This window comes from Protopterus annectens, chromosome 11.part0 (genome assembly GCF_019279795.1).
Source record: "Protopterus annectens isolate FY-2018-M chromosome 11.part0, PAN1.0, whole genome shotgun sequence".
Lineage (NCBI taxonomy): Eukaryota > Metazoa > Chordata > Ceratodontiformes > Protopteridae > Protopterus > Protopterus annectens.
Window position 1 is genome coordinate 75,632,080 of NC_056745.1, and position 23,907 is coordinate 75,655,986.

Below are 23,907 nucleotides of genomic sequence, written 5' to 3' on the forward strand. Positions count from 1 at the left end.
TCGGCTCCTAGACTCCTCCAGCTCCAATGGAGCCGAGGATGTCCAAGCCATGATCAGATCCGTGGAACCCGTGGTGGGTCTCAGATTCAACAGTTCCACTAATACCAACTCCAGACCTTCCGACTCCGAAGCCTGAGGTTGGATTGGAGGAGGACGTGGAGCAGAGGAGGTGGATGTCACAGGATCCGAAGCCCTCAGGGTCAGATCCAACAGTAATTTGGTTAGCGCCCGTGACTGTAACAGCTTCTGTACCACCCGGGCCACGTCATCATCAGAAAGGCTCCTAGAAGACTGGGTCAAGGGAGTGGGCAATTTCATCTTCTGTAGTATGGGCGATCTTAAAATAGGGGTGACCGGCTTCAAGGCTGGGGACCAGCACCTAAGCTCAAACTCCACTGGCACCGAGCAAGAAGGTGGCAGAGCCAATGGAGCTTTGCCTGATCCAGTAGCCTTCAAATTCGAGGAGGCAGTCTATGTATTTTGTATGTCGGATCCAATGATGTAGAAGAGGAAGGTCTTTTTCCAGATTTGTCTGATTTGTCAGATTTAGCAGAAGGAGTCTAGATGAACCCGGACCTTCTGCCAGTGCCTCTGAGAAGGGGGTTTTAAGAGGACTTTTTAGGATCAACTTATTTTTTCCTCTTCATGTGAGCTCTATGATTAAATGAATGGCAAATGGAGCACGACTCCTGGAGATGGACGGCCCCAAGACAATAAATACAAAGGCTGTGTTTATCGCTAAGGGGCATCTTTGTACTACACGTCACACTTTTTAAAATCCACTGGCTTAGATTCCTTACCAGACATTTTTAAGGTAAAAGAAGAACAGCAAAACCACAACAACAGTTTTTTTTTTTTTTTTTTTAAGGCTGGACCCTTTAACTTAAACAGGTCGCACTACTGAGGACACAGAACACACAGGAAAAAAACTAGATTAAGCCCTCTAACTTAAATGGGCCCTGTTACAATTCCCTAAGTTAAACGAACTGCAAAACTATAATGACAACTGCACTAGTAACAAACTGGGAAGGAAAACAGCAAGAAACACTAGGGTTAAAGCCCTCTAACTAAACAGGCTGTTTAACAGCACTCTAATTCAAATGAACTGTTCCACTAAAAAGGGCAACTACAAATTAACACAAGCTGGGATGGGAAAATACAAGGCCTAGCGAATAAACGATGGCCAAAGTCAGAAACAGCTCAAATACAAAAATTACCAAGTCACGAGCAGACACACCTCAAGCTAAAACATCTAATTATCCAAAAATTCTAAGAATTATACACCTAAAGGTAATCAAAAAAATTGTACTTAGCCAGAGCTAGCAGGCAAACGCTCGATCTTGTTTAGTAGCAAATGACATTTGGGGATAGTTCTGGTGCATGCTGGGATAGGGAGTGAGCCAGGAGCTGACAGAGGACCTCGAGCTTGAAAATAAAGGCCGACATGGATCTGAAGATAGGATCTGAACCCAACCTAATAAGAATGAAGATGAGATAAGCCAACATCACATCAGGAGATTTTATAAACTTTTTTTATGATATTGTCATATTATTATATATTATAATAGAAAATGGGCAAACTTTACATCAGCACCCTGACTTGAGAACAAATGTATTACAGCAGTGTACTAATATAGAAGTAATGCCCGCTGAAAAATGAGTCCACCACTTCATGGCAGGATATTAAGCTGCCATGGAGCTCGGACAAAAAAAAAAAAAAAAAACTAACGGCCTCCATTATTTTGCACTCACTTAGCAGTGCTTCTGCTGTTTAGCGAGTGTACAATGTAAAAAAAAAAAAAAAAAAAAAGAAATTTAAAAAAAGGTCGCTAAGTAGCACTTTTTGTAAAAAAAATGTGTATGTATGTATATGAGTATGTGTGTGTTTCTGCGTGTGAGTGAATGAGTGCACGAAAGCAGACGAGACTCTGTGTGTGTATGTACAGTGGATATAAAAAGTGTACACACCCCTGTTAAAACGCCAGGTTTCTGTGATATAAAAAATGAGCCCACAATAAATAATTTCAAAATGTTCCCACCTTTAATGTGACCTATAACCTGTACAATTCAATTGAAAAACAAAAAGAAGTCACGAAGTACAAACTGAAGCAAAGAAATACAAAAGCCAGAAGAAGTAGCTCGATTGAACCCACTCCAAGTAATGCAGGCTGCAAATCACGACACAACTGTAGAATGCAGAATCCACTTTAATAACTTCAGGACATAAAAATCCAAGGATAAGCACTTTCGTCCAGAAGGATCTAGACTTCATCAGATATTTTAAACACATAGGTACTTCCTTTTTATACAGTTTCAACAGGAAGTTCCACCCAGTTTTATACATTTTGTTGTGTAAAATGCTTCCTCCAACAACATTAACATATACTACAGCAAGTTTGAAACATTAGGCAGAGGAACTATTTTACATCAAAATATATAAAAAAATAATATAGTACTTAAAGAAAGTAAAACAAAAAATTTTACAGAGAACCCATTCTCTAAGAGCAATAATGCCCTCCAGGGTGTGTGCAATTGTGTAATTAACACCCTTCCAGGTGTAGAGGCCCTCTGCCTGCAACGTCAAGCCTCATAATACTCCTGGGCAGGCATTACTTACACATTAACACACACCCTGTCAGGCAGTATTGCTTATATTATTATTATTATTATTATTATTATATTATTGTATTATTATTTTTATATAGATTTTTAGCAGGTGCAAACACTGTTATTATGGATGCTAAAAAATATGATCAAATTTAGAGTTGTTAAATGACGACTTACAGTTGGGCAGCTGGTAAGAGCTTCTAGAATGGTCAGTTTGGATGGGGATTTTCTTAAGGAATGTGCTGACATACGGAAAATGTTCCTCCATAGGGGTTATCCCGAAACCTTCCTTGACCCAATAGTACAGGAGGTAATGGACAAAAGACGTAATAACGTGTACTTGTCACTTCTGAGAGCTAATTCTAAATTACCCATTATGGATAGTGTTACAAATTTGGTGGAAAGGGGCCATTGTGGACATGAGAAGAGTATGGTATTAGATAGTGAACAACTAAACAATAACTCTGCTGTTAAGTTTATAACCACTTTCAGCACAACGAGTACCCTTTGTCTATCTATATTGAAGAAAAATTGGGACTTGTTCAAAATGCAGCCTGAGCTATATGAAAAGCTAGGTGAACAACCTATGGTAGTTTATAGGAAAGGGAATAACATTAAAACTCTGTTAGAAAGGCATGATACATCTACAGTGAGATGTCCTGGTATGCACAAATGTCTGAACTATAACTACTGTAAATACGTATACGAAGGCAACTCGTTTAGCTTGAATGGATCAAAATTTAAGTTGAAGAGTAAATTTGATTGCAACTCTACATTTATCACTTACCTAGCTAGGTGTACATCCTATCCAGCATTCTATATCGGTAAAACCAAAAGAAGATTACGGGAAAGGATGTACGAACACCTGTATGCCATTAGGAAAGGGAAACTTGAAAATGCACTTGCAAAACATATAGCGGGCTACTCAAACCATGGTTTTAGATTTATGGCCATCGACCATGTGAGAATTGACCCAAGGGGAGGCCCTAGAAATTTGAAACTGGAGGAACTAGAATTAAAATGGCAGGTGAAGTTGAATGCGTACAGCCACCCTGGATTAAATGAGTCTTGTTCAATTGGAAGTATACTAAAATTGAATAGTCTCAAGAGATGACTGCTCTGATATTTTGATATTTTTATTCTTTTATTCTTTCAATATTACTGCCAGTATGTTTGATATGAAACTTGTAACCTAATATAGGGTCTAGTTTATCAAAAACATATCATATTTTCTGGGAACCCTATATAATGTCATACTACACATATAATATTACCATTATCTTTCTATCAGAAGACAAGTTTAACATTACTATCAATATGTATGACAGGAAACTTGTAATCTAACATAGGGTTTAGTTCATTAAAAACACAACATTTTTTGTGATTACTATATATAAAAATTTTTTTTACTATACATATAATATTCCCGTTACTTTTGTACTATAAGATTATAGTACTTCATTTACTTACTTAGTGCTTATTTTAACATAACATTACATATATTTTTCATACCTTTTGAAATATCCAATAATAATTTATTTAAATATTTTTTTTTAACAAAAGTATATATGTTTTAAACTAATAAGTGTATATGTTTTCTGTTTCCTTCTGCTTTTATCGTTTTCATTAGGATTATGAGCATATGATTTAGTTATTTGTCAATTGTTATTGGTGTTGTTGCTTTAAATTTGAGTTAAGTTGCTAATTGTTAGATGTAGGTTGATTGATCAACCTTTTTATATGGTCCACACTGTCAGTTGCTGTGTTTCTGAAGAAGTCAGCCTACAGAGCTGACGAAAAGCGCTTTAAACAATAAATATATTTTTTGTCGACTGTCAACTGCTTGTTCACGGTTTGTTTTATTTTTATTAGTTCGTTTTTGTTCGAGTTTACGATTTACAGTATATTAAAGATTAATCCTGTAGATATATTTCAGAAGAAATATGAAAAGCAGTTAAAGATAAGAGGTTAACATTTTTAACAGACAAACCAACTAAAAGTACACTGGTAGAAGTTCCAGAAACCCCTCTATTCTAGGCACTACTTAAAATTCATAAAAATAGGAAGCAACGTCCAGGTAGACCATTTGTATCTGGCATTGGGAGCATTCTAGAACCACTGGGTCAGGCTTTAAATAACATGTCCCTTTATTGAAACAACTGGATTCTTACATACATATGTATGTGTGTGTGTATATGGGGAGGGACTTAACGGTAATTTCATATCATTAGATTTGTTATTAACTGTTACAAAACAGTGAATTTGTATAACAATTTGTGGAACATATGCAAAATAATAGATTTGGATTCCAATTTACAAGTGTATGGGATAGGAAAAAGAAGATGTTATGTAGTCCAATCTCGCCTACATTCTTACCCCATGGGTTCGGAGCCGAATGTCGGCTCCGACTCGGCCAAAACTTTTCTAACTCGAAGTCTTTCTATTGGCTGGGCTAAGATGGTATCCCATGCTGCACTGCTCTCTATCCCCAGATCTCGTTTGCCGCTCATGTAGCTCGGACGTGGTCTCGCTTTTGGCTGTGGACAAATACCCTTTGTCTTCCTTATCAGAGAAATTTGTTGCAAACAAAAAGCTATTTTAATAGCTATTGTGCGTTCTTGTCTTGTTTTGTAAAAATAAAATTGTGTTTTGGATAATTTTTTCTGTGGTATCCCACTTGCTGTTTCCAGCGGGCTAGGCCCGTTTCAGTTAGAGGACCTAGTCTGTCCCCTTGCTTTCTTTGTGTTTTTGAGTTTCCGGGTCTGAGTACCATTTAAATTAGAAGTATTATCCTTTTCTCCCTTGTGTTTGTGTCTAAGGATCGTTTAACTTAGAGATCTTGTGGTATTTGTGTGTGTAGTTTTTTTCACGCCATTGTGACTGTTTGACCGTTGGTCCTTTCTTCAGTGTTTGATTGTCTTGGGGCTTTATTAGTGTTGGTTAACTATGTCCAATTATACTAAGGAGCACAAGCCCTCGGGCTTCAAGAAGTGCTCTAGGTGCAGTTACAAAATTTCCATTACAGATGGACAATCCGTCTGTGTATATTGTCTGGGAGCGATTCATCTCCAGGAGTCCTGTAGCTTCTGTCATGCTTTTAGTCCGCGGGTTCTTCAGGAAAGGAAGAATAAATTGATTTTGAAGGGACTTCTAAAACCCTCCTTCGAGGAGGGTCTGGAGAGTGCTTCCAGCTCTAAGACTAAATCTTCTATATCAAAAAAGAGATCTCTGGCTCTATCAGTCTCCTCGGAGCCACTGGAGAAAATAGCAAAGTCTGCTTTGACATCCTCGGCTCCATTGTCCTCGGGGCTGCAGGAAGTGTCAGTTGTTATGGAACCTGCTTCGGCTCCAATTTTGTTGGAACCCATTCGGAACCGATCGCCTCGTATTAGGACAGTATCCCCTCCTTGCAGGTCACCTTCGGAGAGGAGGTCTCGATCTCCTTCTATATCCTTTAAATGCTCCAGGACCTTATCAGATGTGGACGTCGATAGAGTGGTGCAGAGACTCCTTCAGTCACCGGTTCTGGCAAAATTGTTCTCGGCTCCGACCCAGTCGGCTCCGGAGCCAGTCCCTCAACCTGCTTCGATACTTCCTCCTCCGAGCACACCTGAGCTTTCGGAGCCAGAGTGCTCGGCTCCGCATGACGTCCATAGGTCGGTTCCGACAACCCTTCCTGGTTTATCAGTGCCGACATCAGCTCCGACCCCATCGGCGCCGTCCACAGGGTTCAGGACTCAGGATTCTTCGGTCAGACCCGAGGGAGGGGCTTCGGGACACCTCTCGGCTCCTAGTCTCCCTCTTGGTGCTTCGGCGTGGGGAAGTTCGACTCCTGTCATGACTTCGGAGGCTGGTCGTTCTTCGGACTCACGGGGACCACCCTTCGAGGCCATGCGGAGCGCGCTGGCTAGGTCGTCAGCGGCATCATGCGGGTCGGTCATTCTGTCCCCTACCACATTGGTGCAGGTCTCTGATCGCCATCTATCTCTAGACAGCGGAGCCCCAAGGCCTCAGGGTACCCCCATGAGTGGTCCCCATATTTCTGAGGGTCCCCCAGAGTTTGTGCCTGAGGAGCCACCCAGAAAGAAGACGTGCAAGAAGAAGCACATAGATTTCCAGGATGAGTCTCTCACATCAGACACTCACATCAGACACCGACCTCAAGGAATCGGAGGGGTCCCCCAAGTTATCCACTGAGGATGTTTCTTTCTCTGACATCCTAGAGATTTTGAGACAAAGAGGTGACTGGCCATCCAAAGCCCCCTCCGAGGAGTCGGTCTTCCTGAAGGCCTTTGGTGCTCAGCCCTCCGCCTCCTGGGTATCTCCACCCTTCGACGAGCTTCTGGATTTGGTTTGTCGAAGGGTGTGGGAAACCCCTGACTCTGTGGAACCAGTCCCCAGGAGACCCAATAAATTTTTGTCTGCTCCTCCTGAGAGGAATTTCTGTCCAAGGGAGTCCCTGTGGATGCCATGGTGGTGGCAGCTGCCACTCAGAAAGAATTAGCAGAGACTTCTTCCACCGTCCATCCCCCTAACAAGGAGTATAGAACCATGCATCGGTACAGGAAGCGTACTTTCTCTTCAGCGACCTTTACCTTACGGTCACTGAATTATTTATCACACTTTACACAGCTCCAGACAGATCTCCTCAAGGAGCCTGGAGATTCTCTCATGGGTAACGTTTCTGAGGGGGTGGCTTAGACAGTCAACGCTCACATGTCTACCCTCAATTCCACTGCAAACTCCTCCATGAGGCTAATCTCCTATGTAGCCGAGGGAGCGAGTAGGGCAGCAAGTTCAGGAGTTGCTCTTAGGAGGCAGGCCTGGATGCGTCTTTGTCATTTCACGGAGGCCTTCAAGTCTTCACTCACCGACACCCCTTTTGATGGTTTCTCTTTGTTCGGAACTAAGGTGAAAGACACTCTCAACAGGTGCGAGCAGGAGGGAAAGACTCTGTCTGCAATAGGAGTCTGTTTTTCCCTTCCCTTCCCTCTAGGCCTTATCCCAAGGCCCAGAGGGGTGTCAAAATCTGGTTCAGGAAATCACAGAGGTTTTTTCCCGGTGCACAAGGTGAGCCCCCTCCAGAGGCAGGGGAGGGGCTGGTTATTCAGGGAGATGCCGCCCTAGGGGCAGAGGAGGCCCCCGCAACTTGGGAGACTGCGATTCCTTTCGTGGTTCTCCCTACTGCCGCTCCTGATGGGAGGCCCGACTGTGCATTTCCGGAGCCAGTCGGGGGTCGAATCTCATTATACCTGGAGGCCTGTCAAGACATCACCCAGGATCAATGGGTTCTACGAATAATTTCCGGAGGATATGTCATTCCCTTCTCGTCAAATCCCCCTCCAATCAAGAAAATCCCGGATGTTCCACCCAGTCAAAGAGATTACGCAGCTTCAGAAGTTTCAAAGCTGCTAGACAAAGGAGCCATCCAACATGTCCCCTCAGACCAGATCGGATTAGGGACTTACTCCAGATTCTTTCTGGTGCCGAAAAGGACAGGGGACCTGAGACCCATATTAGATCTCAGTCGACTGAACACCCACGTGCAAAAGTCCAAGTTCCGAATGGTCACATTACAGTCTATTCTCCCGTTGTTGGGAAAAGAAGTGTGGATGTGCTCCATAGACCTCAAGGATGCTTACTACCACATAAAGATGGACAGAGCATCCAGAAGTCACCTACGCTTCCTCCTGGGAGCCAGTCATTTTCAGTTTCGAGCCCTGCCCTTTGGTCTCACCACAGCCCCCAGGATGTTTACCAAATGCATGGCAGTGGTGACTGCTCACTTGAGACATCAGGGATTCCAAGAGTTTCCATATCTGGACGACTGGCTCCTTACTGCCACCACCAGGCATCTACTACTTCAGACCAGGGACGCTACTATCAACCTATGTCAACAGTTGGGCATCACATTGAACTGGGAAAAATCTGCCTTGTTGCCCTCACAGCGTGTCACTTTTATAGGCGCCGAACTAGACACCATCCTCATGCGGGCGTTTCTACCACAGGAAAGAATCAGAGTCCTACAACAAGTTCACGCCTTGCTCCCTCTGAGAACAGCGAAGGCAAGATGGGTCCTCCAACTGTTGGGGACAATGGCTGCTACGATTATGTTAGTTCCTCTAACAAGGTTACATATGAGGCTCCTTCAGTGGCTAATCTTCGCCCAGTGGTCTCTGCAGCGTCTTCCACTTTCTCACCCTATTCTACTCACAGACAGGTGCAAACAGGATCTCAGTTGGTAGCTTTGCACCGACAACCTCAATGCAGGAAAGCCCTTCGTTCCTGCGTCCCCGGTTGCCACGGTGACCACGGATGCCTCCCAGATGGGGTAGGGGGGCATTATCTAAGCAGGACAGTCCAAGGCATGTGGCAAGAGCACGAGATGCATCTGCATATCAATGTCCTGGAGATGAGAGCTGTGCTACTAGCATTGCAAGCACTCCAGAGTTTTCTTCCTCTCGGGGCTATTGCAATCCACTGTGACTATATGTCAGTGGTGTGGTATCTGAACAAGCAGGTAGGAACCAAGTCTTACCCCCTTTGCAGAGAGGCCATGCGAGTGTGGCAGTGTCCTCCCAAAGTTTTCTGGTCGCAACGCACATTCCGGGGAAGTCCAATGTGATCGCAGACAGGCTAAGCAGAGCTATTCTGATGCCTTACGAGTGGTCCCTGAACTGTCAAGTTGCGGAACAGATCTTCCGCAGGTGGGGTCAGCCTTGTTGCGACCTTTTTGCCAGCCCCCTCAATGCCAAATGCAGCAGCTACTTCACGTTGATCCCCCCTCAGGGGGAGTCACCCAGGGACGCTCTAGTCCACAATTGGCCCTACGGTCTACTATATGCTATCCCTCCGGCCCCCTTGCTGTCAAAGGTTATTCAGAAAGCGCACTCATTGGGAAGCAGAATGATTCTGATTGCCCCACACTGGCCTCATCAAATTTGGTTCCCCTTTCTCCATCCCTATCTCATGGACGCTCCTTGGATTCTGGACCCACAACCAGACTTACTGACACACATGTCAGGGCAGCTCCATCCCTCCTTTCAGACCCTCCGGTTGACAACCTGGCTACTCCACTTCCGTCATTAGTTAGGCTCCATCATTTTTCGCCGGAGGTGGTTCATATTTTATCTTCCTCTCATAAGCCCTCGACCAGGAAGATTTATTACAGCAAATGGAAGAGGTTTTCGTTCTGGACACGTGCCAAAAAGATTTACCCTTACACAGCTCCAATTTCATCTGTATTGGAGTTCTTGTCTATGCTCTTTAACCAGGGTTCAGCGGCCGCAACCATTAAAGTCCAATTGGCTCCAATTTCTACCTTTCATGTCACAGACGAGCCTAGCCTGATGGCACATAGACTCTGTAAGGGTTTCCTGAAGGGCACATTATTACTTCGTCCTCCGGTATCAGAACCTGTTATGCCTTGGGACTTAAATTTTGTTCTACAGGGTCTTACTTCATCCCCCTTTGAGCCTACGGCCACTTGCGATTTAAAATTCTTAACTTGGAAGACTGTCTTTTTAGTAGCCATTACATCAGCCAGACGCATGTCGGAGCTTCAAGCTTTATCAATTAAACCCCCTTATTTGATTTTTCATAAGGACAGGGTTTCTCTCAGACCGAACCCTTCCTTTCTTCCCAAAGTTGTGTCGGTCAGTAACCTTAACCAATCTATTGAATTGCCAGTGTTTTTTCCCCAGTTTTCAAACAAGGCAGAATTCAAATTTCATCCACTGGATGTGCACAGACAATTACATTTTTATTTACACAGAACGAAAGACCTCAGAAAATTTGATCAGTTGTTTGTTTCCTTTTCGGAAAACAGAATTGGGTCTCCTGTCTCCAAAGTCATGTTGTCCAGGTGGATTGCCAGTTGTATTTCTTTCATTTATTCCTCAGGGAGTAAAGATTTACCATTCCGGGTGAAGGCTCACTGTACTCGGTCTGTATCTACATCTACAGCTTTTCAGGCCAGATTGTCTATGGATGATATTTGTGCTGTGGCTACTTGGGCATCTCCTCACACCTTTGTTACTCATTACAAGTTGGATGTGGTATCTAGGGGCAGGTCTTCCTTTGGTTCCACAGTGCTCAGGAGTATTTTCCACTGAGCCTCTCAGGATTTAGGTGCTGGGGACGCTGTCCCTCGGGTAAGAATGTAGGCAAGATCGGACTACATAACATCAAGAAGTTATGTACTCACCATAACGTTCGATGTATGTAGTCCATCTCGCCTCACATTCTTACCAACCCCCCTCCTTCCCCCATCCTGGAGGATCTGGAGGTTAGGTCTGGTTTCAGAGCTCCCTTCATTCTTGATTTGTTCTTCCTTTCCTTGGGTGTTGTTATGCATGGAGAATGAGTGCTGGTGTTCACAGCAAACTAGATCTGGGGATAGAGAGCAGTGCAGCATGGGATACCATCTTAGTCCAGCCAATAGAAAGACTTTGAGCTAGAAAAGTTTTGGCCGAGTCGGAGCCGAATCCACGGGTAAGAATGTGAGGTGAGATGGACTACATACATCGAACGTTATGATGAGTACATAACTTCTTGTTATGTACTCACCATAACATTCCATATGTGTTTTCCATTTTCTTCTTCTGGAAAACTTGATCTTTTGCTCATATTAACTGATGCTTGGTTGGGGAAGTAATGAGCCAGTCGTCTAGATATGGAAAAACTCGGAATCCTTGCAGTCTCAAGTGGGCAACTACTATTGCCATACAGTTGGTAAACACCTTGAGGTTTGTGGTGAGATCAAAGGGCAGAACTCTGAACTGGCAATGACTGGTTCCCAGAATGAAACATAAAAACCTTCCAGACTGCCTGTTCATCTTTATGTGATAGTACGCATCCTGAAGGTCAGTCAAGCACATCTAGTCGTCCTTGCCCAGGAAAGGGAGAATGGACTGAACTGTAACCATCCGGAACTTGGTGTGTCAAACTGACCTGTTCAGGATGCTGAGATTCAAAACTGGTCTCCAGTCCTCTGTTTTCTTTGATACTAAAAAGAATCTTGAGTAAGTTCCAGATTCTAACTGGTCTGGTAGAACGTCTCGGATGACACTTTTTTTCTAGCAGTTTTTCCATCTGAATTGTTGCTTGTTCCCTCTGACTGGGTGGAATATCGAGGATTTTTCTTGAAACTGGAAGAGGAAGGGAAAAGGGTATGATACAACCTCTGGAAATTATCCTCTGCACCCAAGTATCTGTTGCTATTTCTAGCTACGCTTTCTGGTGCAGGGATAATTGACCCCCAAGTGCATCCAGAGAAGGGCAATCGGGCCTCCTTTCAGGAATGCTGGAAGGTTCTGTCAGAGAAAGAATCTCTGGACCCCTGGTTTTATGGGCCATCTCTGCCACAGGGACGGCTTCTACCATTAGAACTCCCCCTCTATCCCTAGGGGAACTTCCTCCATGTGTGTCCTGGAAAGGCCCCTGGGATTTCTTGAACCACATCTTTTGACCACCTCATTGATTCCTAGAAAAGGATCTTTGAGGGGTCGAAAAACGTATGCCCATGGCAGACAAGGTCTTTTTGTCCTTCTCACACCAGTTATGTGTCCTTCAGTTTGGGGCTAAACAAAGAGGTGCCTTCAAAAGGAGTACTGATGAACGAAGACTTGAAGGGCTCCGTAAAATCACACAAGCGCATCCAGGCATTCTTCCTTATGAGATTCCTGTGGCTACATGTGAAACGAGCCTCACAGAAAAATTGCAAACAAATTGTGGGGTAGCCAATTGAGAAGTCATGGATGATTGTATTTCTTCAGAAACGGATCCTGACATGGTATTTGAGAGCTCTTTAATCAAATCCCTCTGCAACCCTGTGAAATGTGCCAAATAATTCAGTGACCTTAAGGCAAAGGTCGCTGAACCATAGACATGTTTCCCAAATCTGTCCATCACCCGCAACTCCCTGTTGGGAGATGAACAGTAGAAATCTCCACGGCAAGTTAATTTTTAGTGGACACTGCCACAACCATGGCATCAATGGCTACCCCTTTTCCCCAAAACTGTTTGTCCACAGGTGTTGCCATAATTTTGTCTGGTCTCTAAGATATAGGTTCAATACTGTCGGGATCCTTCCATGCACACCAAGAGATCAATTCAATGAGCTCATTGGCAGGCAGAGTCACCCAAGAGGTAGACAGGCCAGTACAGACAGCTTCCAGGAATACAGACTCCTCAGACGAAGGATTGCTCAGCATCCAGCCACCTCTCTGCCTCAGGATTTCAAAGCTGTCTCCATATGACACATCTTCAGGAGGTGACCATGGGAACCTTTCATCTTTATCGAAGTCTGTATCTTCTGTGATAGACTCCTCTGGGGAGTCCAAGTGCTTCCTCTTACATGTCTTCTTCTTCTTAGGGACCTCCTCAGTGGGATGCTCTGAGGGGGTATCAGAAGAAGTCAGGATACCCTGATGGGAAGCCTGGGGTATCCGTACTGGCTGTCCCTGTGATAAGGAGGGATGACCCTGAGTGCAGGGACGTCAAGGCTGCAGACTGAAGATCTGAGGGGGTAGGAACCATCTGTGTTGCTGAGGCAGACAATATTCTCTCCACAGCCTCGAAGTCAGACCTCCCCAGAGATGATGAGAACCTCAGATCCAAAAAGGCAAGGTTTTGGACCGCCGTCCCTCCTTGCTCCTAAGACAATACCGCAAGGCAGAAACAGGAGCCAACCTAACCCGTGCTGAGACTCCAAGGCACAGAGATGGCTCCAACAACTTTGGAGTCGACTCCAACACCTCAGATCCGACAAGGAATCTTCGACTCTGAGAGCTCTCCATATACGACTGAAGTGAATAGAATTAGTCATGATCTATGAACTCTCTATAGATATAATATCCTTCATGAATATGCAAGGCATGCTGCTGTTAATGCTAATGCTACACGGACATGAACCACTCCGTGCAGGAATAACACTATTCCTGCACTGAGTTTATTGAATCCAGGGGAATGTCTTTCACGCAGCTAAGCAGGTGATGTAGTGAACTCATCTAAAATATACATACACCACAACATAAACTTCCACATAAAACACTGGGGGTTAAACACTTTAAAAGCTATCATGCTGGATTGCGCCAGCTTCTTTATATGAGATCCTAGTCACTTTCCTAGTTTATCTTGACGGACTGGGTTTGATGAAGACATTGTCTTTTTATTGGAAGAGGTTACTGGGGACACAGAAGCAAGGTCCACAGACAAGGAAGCTTGTAGGCAAGGCATGGCCAAGCGCATTCTGATTTCTTAAACATTTTTTTGGGCAAAGACTCATTCAGTGGAGGAGAACTGCAAGCTTTCTTAAAAACATACTCCAGTGCTAGGGTCAATGGAGGGAAGGTTGCCACACCTGAGGTCTCATCCTCCAAAATATCATATGCCCCTCTGATCTTAAGGGCAGCCAATGATTGCTTCCAAATGAATATATCCCTAAATCTAGCCAGCACTAGGGAAAAGGAAAAAAAAGAAGTTATGTACTCACCATAACGTTCCATTCGAGTTCTTGTTCTTCATTTGTCTTCAACCTGTGGGTTACCGGATCCGTCTCAGATCCGACTCAGCCAGATATCCAGCATCTGAGCTGAGCTCAAAGCTCCTCCCCTTACCCACAATGCCCCTGTCTCCTTCCTCCCTTCAGATTGAGTTTGCTGCCCAACTTAGCATTCACACCCACCTCAATCTCTTGTTCCATACCAAATGTCTGCCTAAGCAAAGAAGAAAATAGTAAGAGGAACCCTGGATGTGACTACATCCTCTACTTGCTAGACCACCACACAGTCTTTGCAAGGCAGGGGGAAAGAGGGAGGGATGGCTGAAGGCAAATGAAGAACAACAACTCAGATGGAATGTTATGGTGAGTACATAACTTCTTTATCTGAAATTGTTGTCTTCATTTGATCTTCAACCTGTGGGACAGATTCCCCAGCTACTAAACATCTGGGAGACCATCATGGAAGGATGTTGCAGAGCACATTGAAGCCAAAGGATGCCCTATTCTGGGATATGATGCCCAACTTGTAATGTGAAATGAAGGTATGAGATGAAGCCCAAGTGGCAGCAGAGCAGATATCATCTAATGACACTCTGGACCAAATGGTCAAAGAAGTAGCCATAGACTTGGTGGAATGTGCCATCACCTGACCTGGCGGGGATAACCCCCTAACAGAGTCCGCTAGAATAATACAATGGGAAATCCAATGGGCGATGGTGACCTTAGATACTGGTTTCCCCAAAAAGGGTTTAGAGTAGGAAATGAAAAGCTGGTCAGACTTGGGAAAGGATTTGGTCCTGTGCAGGTAAAAACATAACTGTCTGTGCACACCCAATGGGTGCAATTTATACTCATTTATACGCTCCCTTGTTTTGAAAGTTTGGGAAAATGACCAGGAGATTAATCACATGATTAATGTTGGACTCCAAAACTACTTTAGGAAGAAAAGATGGGTTAGTATGTAAGGATACCCCGTCCTTATGAAAAATCATATAAGGGTGCTTGACCAACAACACTTGAAGCTCCAAAACCCTCTTGGTAGATGTACTAGCAACCAAGAATGATGTCTTCCAGGATAGAAATTGCAGATCCTCAGAGGCTGCGGGTTCAAAAGGAGATGAAATGAGAGCTTGCAATACTAACGTAAGATCCCATGGTGGCGTTGGGTCCTTCACCGGGGGCTGAAGAAGAAAGGTGCCTTTTAGGAAGGCTTTGTAAAGCTTAGAGAATGATAAGGAAGCCATATTATCACTGACATGAAAATTGGGAATCTCTGCCAGTTGGACCCTGACTGTGAAGGAACTGACTCCTTACTGGAAGATCCCTGCCAAAATTATAAAACCGCCGAGACTGGCACAGTGAAGGGATCTAGGGCACGCTGTAAGGCCCAGATTGAAAAATGTTTCCATTTGTTGGAGTGCACCTTTCTGGTGGAAGACTTATGAGGCGCCACCAGGATCCTTTTGACGGGTGAAGATAAACCGGGAGTCCTGACTATCATGGGAACTGGAGCAGCCAAGCCGTGAGCTTCAGACTACCCAGATCTGGATGGGGAATCCCTAACGGATAAGAAATAAGATCTATAATTGGATCCAACATCCATGGTGGAGCCACCAAATGAGACCACAGAGAGGGGAACCAGATCTGATGAGGACAGAATGAGGCAATGAGGATAACTAAGCTCCCCAGCCTGCAAGCTTTCTAAAGGAATTTTGGAATCAAAGGAAGTGGAGAAAAAGCATACAGGAGAACGGGGGGTCAAGCATGAATCAGAGCACCTCTGGGGGCATCCCCCGGTGGGGGGTTCAGAGCAAAGAACTCACAGCATTTCGCATTGGAAGGAAGGCAAAGAGATCACAGCAAGGCTGACCCCTCGAGAGAGATCTGTTTCAATACTGAATGATTCAGAGACCACTCGTAAGGCATCAGAATAGACCTGCTGAGCTTGTCTGCTAGAATATTGGACCTCCCCAGAATGTGCGTGGCCACCAGAAAACTGCAGGTGGAGATCACCCACTCTCATGGCTTTGCAACACAGAGAGTAAGACCTGGTTCCCCCCTGTTTGTTGATGTACCAGACCACAGACATAGTGTCCATCTGGATAGCAGTTGGCCCTGGGGGAAGATGGGCATGGACAGCCTGCAATGCTAGAAGCACCTCCCTCATCTCCAGGACGTTGATATGCAATCTGGTCTCATAGAGGGACCACGTGCCTTGGACTGTCCTTCCCAAGCAGTGCCCCCCACACTAGCAAAGATGTGTCCGTAGTCACTGTGATCGAGGGGGAGGGCAGAAGAAAGAAGCGACCCCGTGCCAGATCCGGAGAATGAATTCACCACAGAAGAAAGTCCCTGCACACCCAAAAGACTTGAACAGGATGAGACAAAGGAGATCTAACATGGACCACTGGACCACAAGGGTCCACTGAAGAACCCTCATGTGAAAGCGTGCCACAGACAAGAGACTGATTGTGGCCGTCATGGACCCCAATGCCCTTAAAACCATTTCCGCTGTCGGTGTCTGAGCTTGGAGAATGCAAAGTAAGTGTAGCTTCTGAGAATGACTCCTATCCAATGTAAGAAAGACTTTGGTTTGAAATATGTCTGACCGAGCCCCAATAAAAACTAACATTTGAACCGGGACCAGAGACAACTTGTTGAGATTGATTGTAATGCCCAACTGGTGGGCTAAGAGAAGAAGGAAATCCCTTGCATGATTGAACTGATGCCTGGAAGGGTCAGCGAGGAGCCAATCATCCAGGTAGGGGAAGACCTGTGTGCCCTGAAGTCTCAGGTGTGCCACTACCACTGCCATCACTTTAGTGAACACCCTGGGGACTGTGGTGAGACCAAAGGGGAGCGCTTTGAAATGATAATGATTGGCCCCTAGCCGGAAGCGGAGGAACCTCTGAGAGTACCTGTTCATTCTGATATGGTAGTACGCATCCTGGAGGTCGATCGAGCACATCCAATCGTTCTCCTGCAGGAAGGGCAGGATAGATAGAAGAGTGACCATACAGAATTTTGTCTTGGCCACAGACAGGTTCAAGGTGGAGAGATCCAGAATGGGCCTCAAGTCCCCGTCTTCTCTGGCAACAAAAAGAACATGGAATAAATGCCTAACCCACACTGGTCTGGGGGGATGGGTTGGGTGACTCGTTTTGCTAGCAGCTTTGCAATTTCCAGTGCTGCATCCTCCCTTTCCATGGGTGGAATGTCCGGGAGGTGTCTGGGTGGATGGGGTGACATGAGAAAGGGATTGAATCACCTCTGGATATAATTTTCAACATCCAAAGATCTTTTGTGATGGACTCCCCTGCTGTTAGGTGTAGTGAAAGGCAACCTCAGACTGCCTCCAGAGATGAGCAGCTGGTCAACCCTTCAGGGTTGCTGTGCGGATCTCTCAGAGAACGGCTCATGAGACCCTTGATTCCTCTGACCCCCTCTGCTTCCTCTGAACCCCTCTGCCTCTAGGGCAGCATCTATCAAATCCCCATCTGTTCCTGGGAAATGAGAGTCCTGAGCATCCTGGGAGTAGTTCTGAGATTTTCAGAACCACATCTTCTTGGCCCTCCACAGATTGCTGGAGAAAGTCTGTTGAGGGGCCGAAAAGCAGATCCCAACAGCAGAGTCTTCCGTTCTTTTCACTCTGGACTAAGGTGTCACATACCAACTTCCCAAGAAGGGAGGAACCATAGTACGGGGCATTCATAAAAGATGCTAAGGCACACAACCGGAGTCAGGCTTAGCGCTGGATGGCAACGGGTGTACTAGCAGCTCTAGCGGCACCCTCAGTAGAATGTGAGAGGAGACGCAGAGAAGTGTTAGTGATAGAAGGGAGGGTGACCATAACAGAGAACACTTTCTTGTCCTCGGCTGACATGGACCCAGGTGTAGACTCAGCAACCTCCTTGACCAGGTCTCACTGCAGCCTAATTATATGTGCCATATAATTCAGCACCGCACAGAGAAGGTCTCTGAAGCATACACCTGATTCCCAAAATGGTCCATCGTCCTGGACACTTGGTCGGAAGGGTGGACCGTGGAGCTCTTCTGAGCAAGCTCCTTCTTGGAGGCGACCGCCACCAGCATGGCATCAACCGGGGACCCCTCAGTCCAACAGGTGCTGTCTGAAGCGGGACTCAAAACCTTGTCAGGGTGTTTAGGAATGGGCTCCACCGTGTCAGGTTCCTTCCATGCCCAAGATGTAATAAGATCCATGAAAGGATCTGTGGGAAGGGACACCCAGGAAGTAGAGGGTCCTGTGCCAAATGCCTCCAGGAACAACAATTTGTCCACGTTACGTTTTGGAGCAGACCCCCGCCCACACTGGCGAAGGATTTCCATGATGTCTCCAAAGGAAACATCCTCAGTGGGTGACTCGTGGGACCTTCCCCTTCCTCCAAATCAGTGTCTTCCATGAGGGACACCAGGGGGGGAGTCCAAGTGCCTTCCCTTGCAGGTATGTTTACAAGGGATCTGCTCAGTGGGGGTCTTTGGGTAGGACTCACCAACATCTTGCTGTTCCCAAGAGGGAGCACCCTTGGGCAAAGAGGCAGCAAGCTGTCCCGGAGATGGTAGAATGGCTGGATCTGCGCCAGAAACAGAGGGACCCAGGACGGACTCTGACGACAAGATAGTCAAGGGTCTCGATGGAATCAAGAGGACCCTCTCCACCATATCAAAAGCCGAAGGGGAATGGGTCTCCTGAGAAGGCGCAATGGTCAGAGCTGTAACTCGCTGACCTGATAGGGGAGCCGGAGCTGAACCTCCAGGTGCTGAGATACCAAAGGGAAGGCTCTGCTCCAAAAGGCTTGGAGCCAACGCCATCCCTACGGATTCGAAGCCAAGGCTACTGCTCCAACAGCCAGATGGATCCGAGCTAGTTGGATCCAACCTGCTCAAGGTCATAGATGGCATTGAGGTACAAGGTACCATCAGAGCCGATCCCTCAATGCAGAGTGTCCTCGGATCCAAGGGCTCCAAAACCGGAGGTCGGATCGGAGAAGGAGCTATAGGGATAAACATTAATTGCATGCCCCCAGCTCCAGAGGGAGAGGGGGCAGGCAGGTCTCTCAAATGTATTTGAACACGGATAAACTTCTGCATCATTCTATCCATCTCCGTTTCAGAAAGACTGTAGCTGGAGTGAGAAGAGGAGGCCACCAACACAGGCCTAGACAGGAAGCCTGCGCCAGCGACCAGGTCCAAAGCTCCTCCGGCTCTGGGGAGAACTGAGGGGAACGGAGCCAGGGAGACTCTGTCCATGGAGCCGACCATACTTTAGTCGGTGGGCCCACCGAAGCCGAGCGATCTGAGGATCGCTTTCTGACCCTGTCCTTAGACTTGGCAGGTTTGTTTGACTTATCTGACTTGTCTCCATCCCCGGACCTCTTGGCGGGAGTTTGAGTCCCAGAGGCCAAGGTGGAGACCGAAGTAGAAGCTGGGGCAGAAGAGGCCTGTGCCCTGGTGGTAGGAGGGGGATGAAGGCTTCTCAGAATTAGTTTATTTCTCCTGTCTATCAGCGCCCAGGGATTAAACCTGGCACAGATGGAACAGGAGGTGTCCAGATGGGCTGCCCCAAGACATTCAATGCACAGAGTGTGGCCATCAGCTGAGGAGTGCTTGTGGCCACAATCTGTGCACTTTCGAAGCCTGGTTTGTGGGGATCAGACATACTCCCAAACGCACGGCCTAACACACTCACTCACACAGGGAACACACGCGAGAGAGAAAGAGACAGGAAAGAAAAGAGAGGTTTTTTTTTTTTTTTTGTTTCTTTTTTTTTTGTAGTAACCAATGCAGAGTGCGCAAGGGGAGGTAGAAGGGAAAATATAGATAAAAACAGGCAAACAAGAAGTTCAATTACCCACAGTTTTAGCAGCGAGCACGGATCGTGATGCAGACTAGAGTGTGGCAAATGAGATCTGAAGGAAGGAAGTGAAAGGGGCACTATGGGTAAGGGGAGGAGCTTTGAGCTCAGATCAAATGCTGGATATGTGGCCGAGTCGGATCCGAGACGGCTCTGGTAACCCAGAGGTTGAAGATCAAATGAAGACAACAACTTCAGATTAACTGTTTGGGTTTCTGAAACTGTTCGTTCTTTGAAGAAATGGTCTGGTGAAACTCTGACACTTCTGAAACTTCAGATTCCTGCCCCCTTTAAAATCAGAATATATGGGTAGATAAACTGGTATTGGAGCGCTAGAGTTGCTCATAACCCAGGCTTCCATCCTATAATAAATGGCCTAAATAATGGATCCAGTCATGGCCATCAGCTAAGAGGAACACATAGTTAAGACTGTTGCACTGCAACGTAAAGGGTCTTCTGTCTATTTTTTGCATGCACTACATTAGTGGGAGAATCCCTGGGGGGAGATATGTATCAACACTGTTAAAAGATTCCGCACCCCTAACTTCTCCTGAATCTAAAGAATTTGGTTCCCCCACACCCGAACCAGGCAATGGCATAGCTACCTGGAGGACATATCTAATCTGGATCTATGTCATAAGACTGAAAGTTCAAAATACTGAAAACCAAAATATTGAAAACACCTCCCATCTACACAAGCCTCTTTTTTATTTGGAAATAATAGTGTACATTTCAAATCTTCAGCAAAGGTAGGCTTTACATGTCATACATGTCACTTATCCAAGTGTGCTGAAATATAGATTTTATTTCACATGTCACTTACAGTTCTCTAAGGTAACATCCACAGTGCATTACTGTTGACTTTGATCACATAAATTATATAATATCTCTTTTGAATGCTTACTGATAAACTTTTATAATTCCCACTGTAGTGCAGCTTGATGTAAAAAATACTCTGTTCATACTAAAGATTCAAGAGTAGCTTATTCATAGGAGACATAGCTGAAATTAGTCTACAAAACAGTTTCTTTAACCTTCATGAAATATTTTTTTTTACTTAAAACTAAAATGAATTGGTATTTTCTTTAGAATGTGTTTTGATTATTAAATCTAATAATCACTTACCTCATCTGAGTTAGACTCTGCAGAACTGTTTCCTTCCTGACTGTCTTGTAATTCAGTGTGCATATGATCCTCAACACAGACTGGCACTTGACAGCAAAATTCTAAGTCCGGTGAGAAAGTAGTATCTCTCAAGTTACATTGTTGAAAAATAAAGGAATTTCTCTCAGTGGCAATGTCCTGCCATAGATAGAAGATGGCTTTTGACACAACAGGAAGTGTAATTTGTTCAGGTGATACAATTTTGTTGTCAATCAGCAAGTCCACAGTCTTTTTATAGAAACTGAGATATCTGTAACATATAATGCTAACCTCATCATTACAGAAACAATCAGAACCTCTACAATGACTTTAACAGAAGAAACGTTACAATAACTTCATTAAATTGTTCCATACCTCTGAACTGTACAGATTTTCGTAGAATGTCCAGATTTTTCCCTCAAATATTTGGTCAGTTCCTCATAAAATATGTGTTTTTCTGGCAAATCACAGAATATTGAAGTCACTAAATGACCAAATAATGACATATATTTGGGTTTCAGACTTCATATCCTTCAAAAATGCATGCAAACATAATAATTTTTATTCTAGCAGCTTTCTAAGATTATAACAGCAATATTTAAAATCTGTGCCTATTTTTGTCCCTTTGAACCCACATTATTTTAGGCTTTGTCCAGATTTCTTACATTAAGAGGTTGAGAGGTATGGTTAGGCCAATCATTATTCAATAACTTCAGATTGAATTAATGGATTTATATTTATATCTCTCTGACAATGGAAAAAAGTCCATTTATTTACTTTTTTTCTGAGAAGGTGAGAAGACTCATTCATGCATAACCACTTCCAGTTATAACACAGGATGAAATTGGTAAAAAGAAATGAAACTACATAAAAGATGTAATTTTAGGCAACAACTCGTTTACTGTAAATACCTACATACTGAGCTGGAGAGTAGCAACTACCATAAAGTTTTTTTATATAACTACTGTCAGCAGCAACAATAAAAAATGTTATGTACTCACCATAAAGTTAGATGCTTGTTGTCCCCCTCTTTCTGTCTTGACACTTGGGTTATCTCCCTTGAGGCAGATCTGAGACAGCAATATTTTCAGAGCTTCTCCGGTGCTCAAGCTCCTTTCTCGCATACCGCACTATCAATATCATCTCAGATCAGGTTTGACCAAAAATCAGATGGGATTATCCCTGGAAAGGTAACCCCAAAAAAGGAATAATTAGCAGACAAAAGATGTACCCCATGAAGGCTTCAGATCTGGTCCATTATAATCCTCCAGAAAATAAAGGAAAATGATAGCATTTTGGAAGTGGGAAGGGAGGGCAGGATGTCAATTAGGACATGGGGAGAACACCAAGGATCTAGTGTTATGGTATGCATATAACTTTCTTATGCTATGTTGTCCCCTCTGACCATTTTGATAGTTGGGACAGGGTTCACAGCTACCAAAACAGTTGGCCTCATGGCAAAATACCTTTGAACAGGTTGGACCTGAAGGATGCTCTGGATATGGAAATGAGGTGCAGCTTGTAATGCTTGACAAAGGCATGGGTGTTATACCCAGCTGCTGCAAAGCACACATCATCCAGTGATGAATGAAAAAAGGACAAGAAAGTTGAAAAAGATCTAGAGGAATATGCTCCTGGATTGTTTGAGAGTGATAATCCCTTTAAATTATAAACAAAGGAAATGCAATCTGACAGTCATCTAGAAAATGTGATTTTAGAAATTCTGAATGCCAATATGGTTTTAGAAAAATACATAAATAACTAGTCGTTTTTTCATAATAATTTTGTGTAATGAAAATAAAATCTGAGTTGATGATGAACATCAATGTATACAAAGTGTATTGAACTTTGTTGAATAATTAGAGAAACGGGCAAATGTATATGTTGGTTCAAGGCTGATACTGTGGCTACCTTAGGCACAGAGCTAGGATTAGGTTTGAGAGAAATTCTGTTTCATAGTTTCATACTAGGCTAACTGCCTTTGTGGACTATTTTAAGCCTAGCCAATTACCCCAATTGAGACTCAAACCCTGTACCTTGTGTTTGTAAGGTAAACTCCTTAACCATTATGCCAACCCCCCGTGTGAATACCAAATAAGGATGTTGCAGCACAAAGCCAAAAGTTCAGAATTAGTCTAGCCAAGGATATGGACACCAAAAGCGATATTTTCCAAGAAAGAAACTTCAATTCAATGCTAAAGGCAGACTCAAAAGGAAACTGTGTGAGAGCATGTAACACCAAGGTAATGACCCAAGGAGGAGCTGAATCTTTGATAAGGGATCTCAACAGAAAGGTGTGCTTTAAGAAAACTTTGCTTTATAAACTTTCAGAGATGCTACGGACAAATCATTTGATCTCGTGTAAAACTTGCAACAGCTATTAATTGAACCTTAATAGTAAAATAGCTGGCACTTGAGTGAAAAAAGCCTGACAAGAAGTCCAAAATGGAAGGAAATAGGGACAGAAAAAGGGTCAAACTTATCCTCTACTGACCACGCTGAAAACTTTTTTCCATTTTCCCATACATTTTCCTAGTGGAAAGTTTCTATGAGGCTGTTAAAATGCATACCACTGTAGAAGAAAGTAAAGGGTTCTTGGCCATCGTTGGAATTGGAGAAACCATTGCTGTCAAGATGAGACCTGCAAGACAGATGAGACAGGAAATCTGAAAGGAGATTCAGGGCACAAGGAGGTCGTAGATGGTGAGGCTTTAGGTACAGGAAACAGATTTGTCGGGGTCAGAAAAGGGGAATGAGAATAACCCTTGCCTTGTACTTAATA

General features: G+C 44.4%; 1 protein-coding gene across 1 annotated transcript in view; it reads right to left on the reverse strand.

The window, feature by feature from the left end:
- The window catches only part of STRA8 (stimulated by retinoic acid 8), a 396,440-nt gene extending 374,172 nt beyond the window's left edge, over positions 1-22,268 (reverse strand). Inside the window, exons 1-2 of the mRNA XM_044087171.1 lie at positions 22,252-22,268; positions 21,108-21,396 (exon numbers count right to left, since the gene is read on the reverse strand). Coding sequence (XP_043943106.1) covers positions 21,108-21,396; positions 22,252-22,268 — 306 coding nt within the window. The remainder of the gene's footprint in view (positions 1-21,107; positions 21,397-22,251) is intronic.
- Between the last annotated feature and the right edge of the window lie 1,639 nt (positions 22,269-23,907).